General features: G+C 38.4%; 1 protein-coding gene across 3 annotated transcripts in view; it reads right to left on the bottom strand.

The window, feature by feature from the left end:
* hlcs (holocarboxylase synthetase (biotin-(proprionyl-CoA-carboxylase (ATP-hydrolysing)) ligase)) overlaps positions 1 to 19,137 on the bottom strand; it is a 78,572-nt gene that overhangs the window by 7,586 nt on the left and 51,849 nt on the right. For all 3 annotated transcript variants that reach the window (XM_030438502.1, XM_030438499.1, XM_030438501.1), the window contains one exon: positions 17,474 to 17,754. In XM_030438502.1, coding sequence (XP_030294362.1) covers positions 17,474 to 17,754 — 281 coding nt within the window. The remainder of the gene's footprint in view (positions 1 to 17,473; positions 17,755 to 19,137) is intronic.

Below are 19,137 nucleotides of genomic sequence, written 5' to 3' on the forward strand. Positions count from 1 at the left end.
ATTTTGTCATTTTAGGGGCAAGTCCATTTGGCCTGCACTTTTGTTTTCAGGGGCACCAAGGCCACATGACAGGGCACAAAGGCCACTGAGTAAAATTTGTTGATTTACCTTTCAGACTGATACCATAACATCCTAATTTATAATAAGACATGGATTGTGTATTAAAACATTTTTTAATACCAAAATCAAGTTAAAGTTACATTAGAAAGTAGTTTTTGTTAAGTAGGGTTAGGGTGAGGTGATTTTTGTGACACCACACTGAATATTAGTGTTATTGAATATTTCTCCCTATAGAAATTCCCCCAAAATTATGGCAAAGCACATTTTTTCCAAACAAAAAATTGTAGAATAACAGCAGGAGACCATGGATGTGTGGAGTGATTTTGGTGACACTACACTCTGAATAATAGTGAAGTTATTGAATCTTTTGTAGTTTCTCTTTTCAGTGTTGCACTTTGTAGACGGTCCCTGCGCCCTCGTCTCACAGACGGCTGACCATACAGACCAGAGTTAATGTCCAGACGCTCGTTTTGATTAACATACGGTTCTAGCTCGTTGTCTTCCTCACTACGGTAGGTCGTTTGTGTTTTAACAAGGTTTCACTTATGAGTTATTGATCCGGGAAGTTCGAATCTGTGAATAAATTTCCAACTTTATTATTACATTGTTTTTTTAGGTTTGTGTGCTGGTGTCAACACGGAGTGTTTTATTTTGAAAGGTAACCGGATGCTGTTTGTTATTTTAGCGCTTGACTTCCTGTCTGCTCGGTGCTAAATTCAGCTGAATTGCTGCGTCGTGCTGCGGCATCCGGCAGATATAGGAGTCCTGCGTATTTTTGCCGGAGGGCACCGGACTGCCGGAGCTGGGACGGAGCAGATACGCAGCGCAGCGGACCTGGTGGGGATTGACACATTGACTAAAGTGAAACGTATCTGCTCCGCTGGCGTGGCGGAGACGCAACGCAGCGGAGACGTATCCAGTGGAAATTGGGGGTAAATCCTACCACATAAGTCAGTTACGTATCATGTCAAAACCGGCTGCGCGCGCTCGCTGTGCTGTAAGTTTCGTTCTTCTGTTTTGAGACGCTGCTGCTGTTTGAGAGGCTTTCACGTGAGATCATCGTGATGATGAGACTCCACCTGCGCGAACCGCGGACTCACTGAAGATACTGTGAGTGACTGCTGTGCACTCGGGTGGCTGTAATTAAATTAAATTATTTCTTTGATGAGGAACCGATCATTGGCCATCTATAAAAGGTACAGGTGAATAAACATTACTACAACTGTCATCACAGCCATTAAACTGAGCCACTGAAAAAAAAACATATGTCAATGTAAGTCAGTTTAAAGAGCAACTGTATTGCCATGACCATCCTGCAATGTTGCACAGTGAAATTCAGCATTTCATCAATGCTGAGAGCTAGGGGGTGTGTTACTACCAGAGACCAAACAGAAAATGTTTGCACATTCTCTCATCTCCAAATGCAATTAGAGCAGATGAAGTGACCCAAGGCAACTGCCCTGTATTGGCTAGTGAACAAAGATTGTGAAGCTGCCAAAGCAAGAGATCAGGGCATTTCTGCTATTGTGATGCAAAGTTAGTGGTAAATAAGCTTAAGCACAATGAGGGTGTTCCAACTCGGGCCTGAAAGAGATATGCAAAAAACTTCACTAAGAACTGTTTATTAGAGGGGTAGATAGATAGCTCAGACAGCTTCATACTGGTCATCCAAACATCCCTCCTAATGCAATGCTGGCAATTACAGAAATAGGAAACAAAATCCCCAGCCGTCCTTCCATGCAAAAATCTATATAAAGGTTGATTTGAAGCCAATAGGATTCTGCCAAGTAAGACATATCAAGTGGATATGTTTTAAATGTACTAAAACTACCATCACTTTGGACAATATGTTGTAGTACGACAGACTTTAAAAAATTACTTCCAAATGTGAACCTTTCCTTTTAGGTTCACATGGGAGCTGTGGATCTCATGACACTACTTGCAAAACCATTAATTTATGCACATAGGTCAGTCAGATGTGCATAGCTGCTGTAAATTAAAACATGTTGGGAAAGTGTAAAAAAAAAATAAAAACATTCTTAAAATCTGAACCATCTCACAGCCTAATTAATGAATTCACTTAACTGAAGCTAAGTACAGTGGACAATCTGTATAACACTTCAGCAGCTGGGTAATAGCCAACATGTGCCTACTCATGGAAAAACAAAACGCTAGGCTTCTGCTGTCACATGGAAGGAAGTCTTAGAAACCAAATATGAATGACCTATTATATGTGCAGAAAACTGAGTTAACAAGAAAAAGAGGAAAATTAGTTTTGTCAATGAGAAGAAGTGTAACTTTCTGTAATAGATATTAAGATACATCCAGACACACAACTGGGATGGGGGTTGGAACTCTGTACACCACTGAAGGTGAGAGCTCAACATAAACTATATTAGCTGGAGCATGACCCTGCTGAGGGTGGAGCTGGTTAGAAGGTGGTTAGTCTCTGCTGGGGTTGTAACTAGGGGATGCTTCAGTTTGACAGGACCACCGGAGAATCAGCCTGATCCGTGACTAAGGGGTCTCTGCCAGCAATCAACCTCATAGAGAGCAAGACCTGGAGCCCAGCTGGCTCTCTTGAGTCCTCAAGCTTAAGATATGACTTTGAATAAGACTAGCTGAACCCAACATGGCAGCTAAGTCCACTTTTGACCGCTGCTTCTTATATGGCAGAAGTATCTGTACTGAGGCCAAACTTGGCCCACCATAAGGTTTGATTTGGCTCACCACATGTTTCTTGAGGAAAAAGAACACAAAAACAAATTAAGAAATCAAAGATTGTAATATGAATTGCAGTCTATGTCGCATTACTTTTTGTGAGGTAAAAATGGTCTTGGTCTAAATTTATCAAACTGTGCGAGGACCCTAATGAAATCCAATTAATTATCATTTTTCCTCCAAAAGAACCACATTTCCTTGGGGCCTAAACATGCTGAAAAACTTTGCACAAAATTGGAGGAAATGTACGTACTTCATAATATATATACACATACATATACACAGACAGTATATACATATACACAAACAGGTAACACTTTATAATAACCATCAATAATCAATGGTAAATGTATAGCTAATGTAAATGAATCCCTTAACTATACATAGTTAGTAGTTATTTCACTGTTAACAATAAAAAAAATGTTATAAACCATCTCTATAAAAGCAAGGAATCTCTGTCTGTCTGTGTGTGTGTGTGTGTGTGTGTGTGTTTCCTCAAATATCTCTGCGGATCAGGATTAGACTGACCTGAGAATTACCACATGGCTGCTGCGTGTTTCAATGGTGTGCGACTTCGCACTTTGCAATGATACTGTTAATAAATTATTTCATAAATGCTTTACAAATTCGCGAGCATTGTCCACCACAGTCACGTGCACACCAGAGCCAATCACTGCAGAGCCTACCGCGACCCCCCACCTTAAGAAACAAGCAGATTTAGCCTATACCTGCAGCGGCGCAAGCTGGACCGGGATTTTGCCGGCGGTTCAGTCCCGTTCTGTTCTGTGCATCTAAACTGACTGTTGTGGATTAATGAAACTAAACCAGTCCGGACCGAGTCTGTTCGGGTCTGAGGAGATCCGGAGACGCGCGGACAACAAAGTGGAATCGGAATCCGTGGATGTTCTTGTGTAGCTAGCTGCTAGCGGCTAGCCAACCTACACGGCCCACCTTCCGAGTCGACGGACCGGACCCACCGGCACGTCCAAAACCGGACTTAGGGTAAATAATGTCCAACACGCTTTTTCGCGAACATTGCCGTCACGTTTGCTTTGTGTCTGGTGCAGAAGAAACGGTAAAAACGGGCTTTTGTCACGAAAGTGTCCAAGCAGCAAGTTTGGTTGTTGAGGAACAGGAAGTTGTGGGAGGGACAGAGGCGGATGATTGACAGGCAACGACGGTCGGTGTATAGACAGCGATATTGAGAGTTGAGAGATTTGTGACATTTAGCGTGTTTGGAGTGTGTAGTAAGTGTGTTATGTAGTGTTTAGTGTAGTGTGTTTAGTGTGTAATGGAGTCGGTTTTTCGTTTAATGAGTCAAAACAATGAGGAGAAGCTGAATGTGGAGCAGGCAGTGCAGCTCTTCATTGAGCTGGAAGGAGCTCAGGCAGACCTGAGCATTGCCTGCATTTAAATGTAAATAGTTACATATAACTTCGTACATTTTTAAAATGTATGCACATATTTAGCAAACAACAATTTATATTGGCATTGTAAGTACTAAAACATTTTTTTTTAAACATATTTGTGGTTTTCACAGTAAAAAGATCAAACTTTTTCGTACTCGGATTTTATGTTTTTTTTGTGATTTTAGGTCCATTGTGTTAATACAGTATGTCAAAATAAAAAAAATAACTATACAGTCACACATGTGAGGTTGTGCTGAAAATAATGACACCAAGTAAATAGTTTTTAGGGTGAAAAATAATGGCAAAATCAAAAATAGTCAAAAACGGCCAATTATACCCTGGAATATCAGATTTCACAACAAACCTAAATATCCCTGACGCCCCACCTTCAAACACAGCCTCATTTGGCCATCCATGAAAAAGCTTCTTAACCTCCCACTTTTCTACAGGAACACATATTTCCTACGGGCAATGCACTAGTTATCTAAAATATGGTTTATTGTGAAACTGCAACTGATGTTGTTAATACCTTGTAAATTGCATATTGTTTAGTTCATTTATAAACTATTAGATGACCATCATTAAGTTGCAACTAATGTTTTTAAACCTTTACAACTGCATAGTAAATGATTTATTAAACATTTTATTGTCAACTGTGAAATAACTATTCACTTGATGTTTATGGTTATTGGCTACATGTGCAGCAAAATATATACTGCATAATATTGCAAAATGTACAGGTATACAAGCTGCGGGGAAGTAGCAGGGTCTCAATTCTAACAAATACATAATGTGGGATCTGATAGATGCACGGGCTTGTGGTCCACAGTTATACAGATACTGCTACACATTCCAACATTTTAGGCTGTATTGTAGGCAACTTTAATATGAACCACGCCCTTTGTAATTAGGGCAGCAACTCATGATTTCATCATCGAGTAATTTGCGCAACTTCTGCTCTAGCTGTCTATGGTGTTGCACTCACTACTCCAGTATCCATTATCATCTAATCATTCCAACACGACCAGAACAAAGACGTACAAAGTAGCATATCTGACAGATAGAGAGAGGACGAATCGTCCTCCTGAGGAAGAGCATTAGCCTCTAAATCTCTGCTAGACAGCCTTTGTTTTAGGGGGCAGCCAAACCACAGGGGTCACCTTCTCAGACACAGCAGATTAGGAGGATGAACACCAAGTAACCAAGTCATCTGTGAGAGAAAAAAGGTGGAGAACCTCGGACAATAAGCTCCAGTCTTAATACTGGCTTTGTCACACACAAACAAGACCAAAAGAGGTGGATAAAAAGCCACCTTTGAAAAAAGTAGAGCTGCCATTCTCCTAAGGCATGAATCTGTTCGTTCTTCTCAAGTTATATTCACAGGCTGACATAAAACTTCTTATCCAGCACAAATTAAATTAAACTGATTCTACTATTTCCTAACATATACATAATCTAACTACTTAAATTGGTGGCTTTCCTGTGATCAGATGAGATATAATTTTTTTGAAAGCCATTTATCTCCCAAACCAACCCTTCAAAAAACCCCTCTCACTTCCCAGATTAAAATATGTCAGATTAAAAGATTATTTCTGCCATCGATGCTGATTTTTGAAACAGGATTTCCTGTGCATAAGCGTGTTTGCATTGATCATTCAGCTGCATCAAAGGGATGATCAATACGAGAGGACAAACTAATCTGTAAATGTGATTAATTGAGCTTATCCCGTTTACTGATGGACAGCAGAAATGATCATTTCCAAATGGCACTACTGAAAGTGATCAATGAGAGAGGGCTGCTCCATCACCCCAGGAAAGCTGAGGCACCAATAACTGACCTTGCTTTGCCGACTGCTTGTCTGGACTAGACTTGTCTGGTTTGGCAGAGGTTCTACACAGAAACACAGAATCTGAATTGTTTACACACCTCGACATGTTCAGTTTGTGTGTCCACCTCTAATTAGGCTAGCATTTCGACACATTAATTCTGAGTGCTGAGTAAATTTAGGACAAGAATAACTTTCTTTTGGTTGAATTCCCCTGCGGATCAATTAAGTTGCAGTTTACATCCATGTCTGTCCAGACTTGTCCAATAAAGGAAGTGAAGAATTGGAAGAAATTCAAAAAAATGTAATGTATGATTCTTGGCAAAATGGAAGTAATCAGTATGTTGATTTCCAGTGAGAAGCATGCAACATAATACATATTAAACATATTTGTCCCTGCACCTCCCACCTCTCGGCTCCTCTTCCCAGCTCCCCGGGAGAGTGGTAAAGGTTTGAAAGTTGAGAGCCATGAGCACGGACGTATGCACAATGCAGGCAAATTATAAACTTAAAAAAATTTGATCTCTGTTTTGACTCACTATCGCTATAGAAACACGGCCTCAACATAAGTGTAATGCACTGTACCTTTTTGCTATATAAATAGTTTTTTAATTCAATTTATTTAGTACTTTACTGGTATACATATTACCAAATCACAACTACAATCAATTAAATGACTACAGAGCTCTTTAACAAAATCTTAAGTGAAAGGTTGCTAAGAAGTAAAATGCTAAAATTACCATCGAGTTCTTATGATCAAATATTTACTGATGTAAGTTATAAAAGAAGGAAGTTATATCAGGTATTACTCTTCATTTATTTGGAGGGATATACTTTATCTGAGTCCCATGTGTTAATCAGAGTTGTATTAAAAGCTTGGGTGGGCGCCAGAAGGTTTTCTGATTTGTCATTCTTAAGTTTGGGCTTGACTGCTCCAAGCAAACCACCAAACAAAAATGAATCATGCAAACCCTGTGTTCTATCTTCCTCTAAATTAACTCAAAATGACTAATCTCAATTATAAATTCTACCATATGTTATAGCACACGGTATAATCATGGTGTTCCTATGGCTTTCTGGCCCACGAGGGTCTGGGACATTTTCTTTTTTCCATACCTTTTAATTGAATATCATCCAGTCCTGTAACTCTGCAATTAATATGTTGAGTACAATGCTAGTATGACTGATAGAAACAATAGCCTATGACTGTGATTCACTTGCTCCTATTTCCCTATGCATTCAGGTCACACTGCATTCAAGTGTTGACTTGTTTGCTTCACAACAATACCTGTTTCTATATTGGTCACACTTAGACCAGTGAAGCAAAACACGCTTTCAGTTCAACAGTCACACAAACAACTCCATCACCTGTGTTGCTCTTCCTCATTCACAGCGCTCTGATGTCAGTTCCCGTTACTATAGTGACCTAAAACGGCATCTGCAGTGGCACATGCAGGAAAAGCAGGGAGGAGGCAGTCAGAGACAGATTAGCCAGCCTGCTCTGAGTAGGAGCCAGCAGGTTTCACGCAAAAAAAGAAAAAAAAGAGGGACACTGTGGAAAATTTCAGTAGAACAGTTAAGGGTGTGAAACTTACTTGCAGGCAATGCTTTGATATAGTCATAGCACCGCAAGATAACACTTTAAATCTCTATAACCAACTCAACTGTCTCCATATTATCCATTATGAGTTAGCAATGAAGTACAAGAGAACCACATCACAAAATCCCAGCTGCCAGACCACACAAACATCTATAACCCAAACAGTGCATCACCATATCCCTCAAGCTCCCAGTGCAGGAATTCGGTATATATATGGTGTTTGTTGGAAGCCTGCAAGAGATTGCATAAGTCCCCTGTGCATGTCCTCTGGTTTGTATTTTTCACAGGAAACAGGACTCTAATTCCATACAGTGTCAGCTGGGATAGTGGATTGCTTGGCAAAATATTAAGTTATTGCACTGCATATAGCATTTGACAAATAACAAGAAAAGGTTGAAGTAGTAGTAGAGTCACGATTTTATTTTTCTATTAAAATATTTGGAGAATAAAGTCATTAGTCTGCTGTTACTGTACTGTATCAGCTGTGAAAATTAAAGAGCAATGCTAGAATGGTAAGAATACTTTTAACTTGTGCACACAGCACGGAAAAAAGAATTTGTGGTACCACGAGTAGAAGGGAGAAATATCTGAATTAGATTTAAATCAACTGCTACTTCAATTCCTTTAGGCATCTCATTCTCTGATGGAAAATTGGGAAAAAGAACACAAATGTAAAAGTGGGCTCTTGGGTTTTCATGTCTGAGCCCGAAGCGCTTACAAGAAAAAGTCAACAAGTAGGAAGTGTATTGCTCCAGGCACGGGGATCAAGTTCAGCAGAGCAGGAAAAGAATCATTATGTTCTCTGGACCAGCCAAGTGGTGTTAGAAAACCTGATCCCAAACTTTTCACATACACAAATACTTACACACTATACCTAACAAAACATCAAGAGATTGAAACTCCAGCCAGACAGTGAAACTGCATAAATTTAAAGAAAAATACTATTTATTCGATATAGAGCTTTCAGGAGATATAAAATATGAAATTCACTTTATTACATGTATATAATTTGTGTAATATTAAATAATTTGACATGCGCAAATCCACACATACAAATTTCTTTGCTTATTATGATATTAGTAAAACAAAACAGCAATACAAGTGATAGCACACACACACACACACACACGCACACACTAATACTATTTTTCTTTCAAATAATAATATTATTAGCCTCACATTATTAGTGAAAAAATTAATTTTAGAAAATTGTTCATGCATTTTAGAATACGCTCTTTCAGATCAATGCTGAGTTCCTTATACCTGAGGTGTTTGTGTAATGGGTTTATCATACAGATCCTATTAAAATGGGCCCAGAAAAGTCAGCAGCTGTTATCAATCAGAATCAATCAGAAGAATTTAAGAGGCCATACTACAAAGAAAATCTGATTCAGACAAGTTTCTATAATCACCAATAATTTATCGGTCAAGTTGCTGTATGTATATTTTATAGCCAGCAGATTTGGTCACATTTTCAGAAAAACAATATTAAATTCACGGAAACATGAGAGCTGTAGAAATCACTGGAACTCAAGACTGCCAAGATATGTTCTTTACAAGAGTGTATAAAAGTCTGACCACAGCATATACTTACATATATACAGGTGCGTCTAAAAAAATTTGAATATCATGGAAAAGTTGGAAAACTTTTAGAATACGATATAATACCATGGTCAGCAAAGGAGTTACTTGACTTGCTGGAAAAAGGAAATCAGCATCTCCATACAGTATGGAATATGAGCTGAATACCACTATCAAAGTAGTCTGGGATCCATAACAGCAGTATCACAGGCCTCCATGCCACACCACAGTGATGCAGTAATTCATGCAAAAAGAGCTTGAAATATTTCACTTGATGTGTTATAAATGTAGAATATATGAAAGTTTCACTTTTTGAATTAAACTGGGTGAGAAAAATGAACTTTTAAAACACACTCTTACTTTTTTTTAGATGTACCTGTACACACAAACATTACACACACACACACACAAACACACAAAATCCAAGCGAGATATTTTTTCCATTTCACATCACATTACAATCCGCTCACATATGGCCCATAGAGAAATTATTCATTTTTACATAGAGCCCCTTCAATGTTAAACCTTTAGACTGCAATGAAATGCCCTCACTACAACAGTCACCCTGTACTCGCAATTTATAACTGGTATTAGTACTGTTTTTACAGGGCCGCTGAGTTATGAAGCTGCTGACTAAAAAGCATTGAGATTCAGCTTGGTGTGACCTTGTGAGACCGCTAACCTGTGTCTCAGTTCTCTCAGCTAAACAAAGCATTAATACCCTGAGCAAACACACAGCCTACTGGCCGTTCATGCCTAGCGACAAGCCCCTGCACTCAAGAGGCTAAAGCTGGGTTTTCATCAGCTCCTCCATTTCAGGCAGAGCTGATCTGCTGGTGCTTTGTCTTTAAACCAATTCCCTCTCTGCCCATTAGCCCCTGTCCCAATGCTTGCTTTGTTCTTCAGATATAAGAAAAGCCCAGTCATTTTCATTTCAAAGGAAACGAATAACTGACTTGTCTTAAATTCATCATCTGTTTGACTATGTTCTTATTTGATTAACAATAAGCATATCTTTCAAATGAGATACTATTCAATAAAGACCCTCAGGAATTTTTAACAATAGAGTTCTCTTCACCATCATGTGCAGAGACTAACTAAGAAAACATGCAAGATCTATCCATCCATCTATCCATCTATCTATCTATCTTATTTTTTTGCCTAAGAAAATTTTGTGCTGTCAAGATGTATGTGTATTGGTTTTTTATTCCTTCATCTCTGGTACAAACATCTACTCTAGTTTTCTAGTGCGGGCTGGTCAATAGAGGGCACTAGGGCTGTATCTATACTTTCTACCATTTTGGTGTAAGTTGTTATCACATTGTTGTGGCCTCTCCTCTGCTGAGCGCCTCCTCCTTATCAGTCAGTGAAGAGCAGAGCAGAGATGAGAGGCAGTGGAGACAGGCAAGTTATCCAGCTGAAGAACTCGGAAGTTCACTTGTGGTGATCGCAACAGTGCTCCTTAAAATAAGAACAAGAGACCTTGTTGGTGCTTAATAAATACACCTGTTCAACAGGCACATTATTATTTTAACCCCCCTGTCTGCAGTCTGTGGTCGTTATTCTGTCATCAACATTTTTTCGTCTGTTTCCAGAGATGTTGATGAGATATAGTGAATTTGGTGCGCTACAAACAACAGAGATGCATGCTACCTCAGAAGGATCATTTGATTTGTTATAACTGTTTTAGTGCACACTGCAGAAACAGACATAAATACAATTAAGCAAATCAAATGTTGAATTTTCAAAAAGAAAACCAATTAGTTATTTAAGAGATTTATTTTATCTTCTGTATCCAACTTCTGCTCTTAAATAAAGCAAAAGTAATTAGGTAATTAAAGTAAGTAAAAAATGGCTGTGCCTGCAATATTTCCGATTACTCAATTAATTGCCAGAAAAGTGGATAACTAAAATGATCAAAAGCTGCAGCCCTGTTCACAAGTGACATCCACCAGCCTTTACACAAACTAATGAGAGTCGTGTAGAAAGAAACAAAATGCGCAACTATCAATCTGTCATTAAGAATAACAACATTTTCATCATAATCACAAAGTCCTAAAAAGTGGGGGTCTCTGAGTGCCAGCAAAATAGAGAGAAGTTGACAATTCAGTCAGAAAGAGGATGCTGCATCAGAGTCCGCAGCCTTGGCAATCGCACAAACAAAAACAAAAAACCCTACGGCTGAATATCTGCCACAATAATCAACTTGATGTTTGCTATAGGAATATCAGTGCTTTAAGGTTATACATTTTATCTGCCTTTTCTCAACCTTAATCCAATGAGTGAACAGAATTTTAGTGATTACTTAAGTGACTCCAGCTTTTCCAGTGGAAAGAAAACAAAGGAAGCTGCAATTATGCCAAGTGAAAGTGACTGCCAAGTCCATTGTATAAATATGTAAACATAGACATAGTCTGATAACTAAAACTATACCCAAACCAAAAATCGTATTACCAAAATGTGACTGAAACTGATATACATTGTAGACTATGTCTAAAGTGCAATATAAATCGTCATATCATGATATGATATCGTCATATATAGATATCATATCTATAAAGTAAGAGAACTTACAAGAGAACGGTGAAAACTGCAGCAGCAGAGACTGAGATATGCTGACTTTTGGCCCCTAGCATGGGTCAAAGTCGAAAAACACTGGAGCCTGCAATGCAGAGTTTCTGTTAAAATGTGTATTATCTGAGGTCAAGCTTGAAATGATTAAGTGACTTAGTCATGACAAAGCTCCTTCAGAGCCATAGAGGACATTATACAACACATGCTGAGTAGCACTAGTAAGGACTAGAAATGAGTACTGTCCAACAAAAATATTTACTTAATATTATCTGATAAGAATAAAATAATGTTCAAATGCTCTACACTCTAATTCCAAAGCATCAGTGTGCACCAAGCAAAAACTCAACGGAATTCACTCCATTACAAGCTTTCGCTAAAAAGGTTCCTTTTCTCTGAAAGTATTCAGTATCACACTGAATACTTAACACAAATGCTTGAAGAAATAAAGCACACATTCCTTAATAATAACATTAATCAAGAGTACTCCAGAGGGACATCTGGAAACTCAAACATTAGCAGTGAAATCAAACTGAAGCAACAGGTTTGGGGTTATATGGCCAGCTCATTCACCCTGCTTTAGTTTTTGTATAACCTTAATGACAACACTGTCTGTTCCAATCAGCTCAGTCCTGCTCCACAATCCATTTTTCAAACTTTATGACAGTTTTAATTGTTACCATCTGCTGCCTGATCGACCTGCTCATGAGCCACTTTACTCACATGTGTGGATGCAGACAAAGAAGTCTATTAGGTGCAAGTTGCCTTTGCTTCAGTAAGGTCACTTAGGCATTAAATTAGTTCCAGCCCAGCGATCCTCCTTTTCAGCATGTGAGCTGGAACACACACAGACACACACACAGTACTGAATTGATTATACTGCTGATTTTTTATGCTGTATCGCATTTTTTTTTCTTTTTCTTCCTTTTTTTAGAAGAGAGGCCTCCTACATTATTCTTAGTTTATTATTGTGGTTGTTGCTCTTCTCCTTTCACAGTGGTGTTGTTTTGCTCACTCTTTGGTTTTGCATGGTATGCAAGCTTCCATTTTAAAATGCAAAACTTCTGCTACATTTATGCTGCTACATCCACACTAACCCGGCAGTTCAGGACCCCTACAATTGAGACTTTTGGAGACACTGTTGGCCCCACCGTTGTTTAAAAGCCCTGGGATTGTGTCCTTATCTGAATGGGCAGAATTTGAGCCATTTGGAAACAATGATACAGACAGCCAAATTTGCTTCCTGATTGGCTCTTATCAGTGATGGTGTGTCCCTCCCGGATTTGTAAGGCCTCTAACATGTTACCCTTTTCTAGAAGAAAACAAAGACATCAACCTTGACTACAAGTGGTTAATTCAACATAGAAAACCAATTACAGGTGGTGCTGAGCTGTTGTCGATGCAAGCAGCTGTTGTGCAGCTGTGAAGTTAAATCTTGCATTTTAATTATGCGACTACTGTTGACATGCACAGCCAATACTGAGTCCAAGAAGAACCAGTGCCTGGTGGGATCATTTTAGGATAGGATTTTAGGACAAATTAGGATGCATCAGGGGCGAAAAAATGAAAGGATGGTGATGATGTTGATGATGAAGAAAATGTGTTTTGCTGACTTTATCCTTAATAGCTAATGTTTAGAGCAGCAAGAAAACAATAACTCTGAAGAGACAGACTTCTCTCTCAAGCATACATGACTAATGTATTGGCCTGATATGTTTCTTCCTATGGAAACCCATTTCCACTGGTTGAAAACAGAAAACTAATGAAAACTCAGCTTTGATAAAAAATCACAACTGCTCAAAAAAAATCAAGGGGACACTTTCATCAAACATCAGCTCTGAACAAATGAAATATTCAAGTTACTGATTTACATTTCATGATTTGTTGAGAACAAAATGACGTAACAGCGGTCACTAAAAACCAAAACCATCAACCCATTGAGGGCTGGATTCAAAATCACACTGAAAATCAATGTAAAACATTGAAATCACAAGCAAGTGACAGCAACTGAAGCATTCGAGGCGAGAAGGAATGGCGTCTCCGTGGCCCTGGCAAAAACACACCTGACACCAGCTGAGAACAGAGATTTGCCCAGGGTGCACACTGGAGCAGAAAGAAAGGAGACCGAGAGAGGCTCAGAGAAATGAACAGTATGAACACGTTACTAACAGAAATCAAGAGGTATTGTGAACCTAATTTTTCACACTGTTAAAGTTCAACTCTAAAACCCCAGCAGTAAACGGAGCACACACATTCCTGTCATCTGCTGAGCTGTTTCAACACACAGACATTTAATACATTAATCCCTACTACTTTGCCCCTCCTTCTCCAGAATGATAATTACATTTAAATATACCTGAACTACAGTCGCCACTCTTTTAGTTACTTATTTGTTTAATTATTCAGATTATTGTATTTTACCAATTTTTCTTGTAACCTGATTTTATTTTTCCCTGAATCCCAATCTTTAAAAGAAAAAAGAACAACAAACAGACTGGGAAGAAACTGAAAAAAAAAAAAAAGTTTGCTCAACAAGTAAACTTGAATAGGTTTGAAGATGGTAGGGCAGTGCCTAAAGTTGGAAGTCAATGTTACACTGGTTCCTAATGTTCTTGTTAATATTATATGTGACTGTTCCTTATGTTTATGTTGCCAGCACATGTATAGTGAATATTGTCATGGTGTCCAGGAACTTTATACTTAGAGTAATGTAAAAAATGACAAGAAATGAAACATTTGTATAAGAGAACTGTTTTTGCAGCAGCTTTAAAACTGGAGTTGCAGGCATATCCTAGTGCAAGGCAAAAAAAAAAACAATTCCTTGTGTTTATCTACCTGATCAAATATGAAATAATTGATTACTTAATATTCATATTATGAAAAGGACTCACAGGGCACTTTAATTTGTGCAGAAAATCTTAATAAAGTAATAAATGGCAAATGGGATACATCTAACAGTAAGAGAAATGTGTCCCCACAGTCTAGATAACTGAGGAGGGGTCTAGATGAAGTTGGCTTATTTGAAGTGTGGAGTAGGGGTCGACCGATATGGCTTCTTCAGGGCCGATACTGATGATTAGAAATTAAGGAGACTGAAAACTGAGATGTGGGACAGATATTCATCCACAGTAAAAATTAAACTCTTTGTGTCACAATTTAGAAGTACATTTTACTCAAGCACTGTTCTTAAGTACAATTTTAAGCTACTTCACTTGAGAAATTCCATTTCTGCTACTTCAGGCCTCCTCTCCACTACATTTATTTGATACATTTAGCCACTTGTTACTTTGCAGATTCCAATTGTTCACAGTGTCTAAGTGTTTAATAATTGTGACTTGTTACCAATCAGATAGTGTTGTGGGTGGGACATCTTTTTATTAGTTCATTTTATTGGCAATCTGACAGAAAAATCCCCAATACCAGTAATCAGCCAGACCTATGATTGGTCTGCCCCTAGTTTGGAAGGACATGCATCCTTGTGACAAATACCATACATTCAGGGTTTGTACACATTTTTCAAGGTCAAATTCAAGCACTTTTCAAGCACTTTTAAGGGTAATTTTTAAGATTTTCCAGCACCTTACTGCTGGGGTAAAATACGTATCTAAAGGAATATATATACTTGTGACTTTTTTCTTCACTTTTTATCACAATTATGTACATTGTATTATGCTGTAAACATCTAAAATTATATTCTATAATAGCAAAAAGAGTTATAATGTCAAGCACTTTCAAGCACTTAAACTAAAATCCAAGCACTTTTCAGACCTTGAAAACACAACATTGAAATTCAAACACTTTCAAGGATTTCAAGCACCCGTACAAACCCTGTACATTGTATTCTGGCCCACATGCAGTGGACATAGGATTCTGTATTGCGATATTGGAACTAGAGACATCTTAGATCACTCACCAATCTACTTGACATTACATGTAGTTAATAACTAGTCAGAGTTCCAAAATGACAGTTAAGTACCTTGTTATGAGACTGAATTATTGAATTGGGAATTAAGTGGTGCTTCTCCTTGGTCAGGGTGGAGTCAGTTCTGTGCAGGTGTCAGAAAACAGCCCCAGTCTTCAATCTTCCAGCACCATGTTTCACTGTGGCATCATTCTCTCTCCTGTGTCTTTCCTAACATACACAGTTCTGTTACTTGCAATAATCGATAACTGGGATTCATCAGTAAATAGATTTTTTTTCATCATCCACTGTAAAATTCTGAAATTTTTTTGCCGACTTCAAGTTTATATCTCTGTTCCCCCTCCTAAGGAAGTGGTTTAGACACCGCTCCTCATCCAGTTTCTAAACCACTTCTGAACCACGACTGCTGATTGTAGTCTTGTGCTATTTATTTAGAAAATACTTTATCTATATTTAAGTGTCTTCATCCAACTCCTAAAACCCTGAAGTACCCCAAGTAAAAAAAGTATGCAACTTTTTATGTACATGTTTTTGTTATATACTTTCCAAGAGAGACAAAATCCCTGCCTTTCCATCTTATTTTGATCAGTCTGTTTTGATAAAAGTGCTTGTGACATCTCAAATCTGGATTTGAGTTGAACATTCAGCCCACTTTGTATAAAATAACAAGCTATATATTGTGTTCTGCCATTCAGCCTGACAACACAGACAGATGATTTTTGTTGCCCAGCCATACAAGAGAATACAAGAGAATGGATCTTATATGCCATTAAATGTATTTTAATAGTCTATTAATGTTCCCCCACTCTTTTATCTCTTTCATTTCTATATGTGAATTTCTCGTTTCTCTAAAGTTGCAGATTGTTTTTTGGGGTGCTTTAAATGTGAGCTCTCCCTCATGCCTCTTAGCATTGAGATCTGTTTTCTCTCCTACTCTATGCTGGACTGTTTAAGTGTGTAACCAGATGTTTGATTTGAAAGAGGTCTAGATTGTTAGTTTTTCCAACATTCCCCCATGAGCAAGCACTTGTGAACAGCAGCAAGGAAAATCTTACCTTTAAGGGAAGGAAACCTCGAGCCGAACTCTGTCCACAAAAGCATTGTTTCCTGAAGCCAGTGTGTTTTTGCACACTGTTACAAAATGCTAGCAGCAGGACCAAGCTCTGAATGCCTATTCTGCACTGAGCACTACTCAACCGTTACATCCTAAATGTGCTGAACAACGTCAATAATGAAGGAGAAATGAAAACTGCTGGTTTCTGAGTATCCACAGCTCACTCCGAAAAACTCATGAACCCACATAGACCAACGGGTCCGTCCTCTCTGCATACTTGCTTCAGCCCTTCTCCCATAGCAAGGGCTACAGCCAGAACTCTACTTTGCAACACAGTTTCATATAAAGCACTTGCCGATAACACATGCTAACTGCCATATTTGGTACTTTCAACAATAAATGAACTATTACTTTCACAGATATTCCATATCACAGTAACCACAGAGTCTGAGCCAAACAAACTGAAATTAAATTAAAATCATGTTAATAATATACATACAGATATCGTCTTAATAATCCAACAAAGCTTTTCGGCCTAGTTGCTTTTTTCACAAGCAATTGAGTAGTTGATTAGTAACTGTAACTGTGCACACTGCACCAATCAGTACCACCTCCTGCATCTCTTTTTTAGTGACTGAACCACTATTCTGCCTGTGCACTGCTGCCAGCTTCAGCATACAGCATCAGTATATTTCAAACATTAAACAGGCACAGAGAAACATGTGTTACCCTTCCAACAGGTCCATGGTAGACGTGACGACCTCAGCGTACAGCAGGGTGTGCCCCAGTAGGCTGGTCTTCAGGTTCTTGCTATAGGTCTCCATACTGAATTGCGCCCAGCTCTTGGAATCTGTAGAGTCCATGACTAGTGCCAGAGGGCCCTCAGGGGGCATCAGACCATCCTTGAGCTCAGAACATGATGTCATCTTGAGAGAGACCTTGGGCAATGTGAGGAGGCCATTTTGGTCTGCATGTGTCTGAAGAAACTTCAGGAAGCTGGACTTGGCCTCCTGTTTGGAAGAGAGAGGAGCACAGAAGGACAATGATACCATCAGTTGCTTCTTTGATATTAAATATTGAAGCCATTTCTCTACAGACACCCTGTCTACTGCCTAATCCACACTTGCATTGTCTGTCAACTGTGTTCACAGACCTATCACTTCACAAAAAGACCGGCTCACTCAGCCTCTTCAAAAAGTTTTGAATAGCTTTTGCATTGCAATAAACAATGCCCTTTACACTGACTATTAGGGCAGTAAAACAAAGTTAAACATCAGATAAATAAAATGTTATTCAAGACTTGTCTTATTTTTGATAAAGTCAATAATGTGTTGATCCATCTCTTCATGCTCAGACTCCAGTACTCTGTCTCCATGGCTCTCAGCAACAATCCCATTGGATCCTCCAACATAGAGTGCTATGGCTCAGAGGAATAGAGTAAGTTGTATTAAACTGGGCGCATACGCATCACTCACAATAGTCAACATTTAGTTTTTGATTGAATCAATCTTCTTCAACTGCAGTAAGTAGAGCCACATTTTAGACTGTCCAGCAGTGTTACAATTTCAAGTTCCAAGAGAGATTTGAGATTTTATTCCAAGTTATTATATTCGGAATCAGCTACGGAATAAGACTTGTAATGTAAGTAATGGATTTTACAGTGAGGATTAATGAGCTTAATGAGTTAATGAGTGTGTGTAGCTAATCAATAAAATGGTTTAACCAAGCAACAGTTCCAGTCTTCTCTGTTCCCATCAATTCCAATAATTAGCTTTCTTTCCTGTGTCCTCACACACACAAAACATGTAGTCTTAATGTGTTTCATCTCTCTATGGTCAATATATTATTTTGTTACGGACTTCCTTTACCTCTCTTATTAGATTTAACTTTATTCTCTCGTTGTCTGCATATGAATGATGTAGTAATGTGATTAACTTCTTTTAACATATGATTTACACAGAATGATGCTAACATTTGACAGATAGATGAACTCAGTTCAGTTCAATCCAGTGACAGGGTTCGATGAGAAATATTGCTCATTGAACCCTGTCACTGGATTGGCTGAGCATAACAGATTGATCCTAGTTATATATTATCCAGTGATTGGATTAATATCAAAGCAATTTGATTAAATCAGTTGAGATATGATGAAAACATAATCTCTGTAGCATGTTTCTCTGTGCTCGCATTCTACCTGGCAACTTTTGAACTTTACTGGGTTTTAAGTGATTTCTACTGGAATGAAGTTTCTGCATTGAGAAATGTGATAGACCTTATGGGCCAAAAAACATGGCAGATAAATAATGATAAAGGATTCTGGTGTAGAAGAACATATGTACTGAATGCCTCTAACATTCAGAACTAGTCTACTTATTCAGGTAAACAGCTTCCAA

This window comes from Sparus aurata, chromosome 13 (genome assembly GCF_900880675.1).
Source record: "Sparus aurata chromosome 13, fSpaAur1.1, whole genome shotgun sequence".
Classification (NCBI taxonomy): Eukaryota; Metazoa; Chordata; class Actinopteri; order Spariformes; family Sparidae; genus Sparus; species Sparus aurata.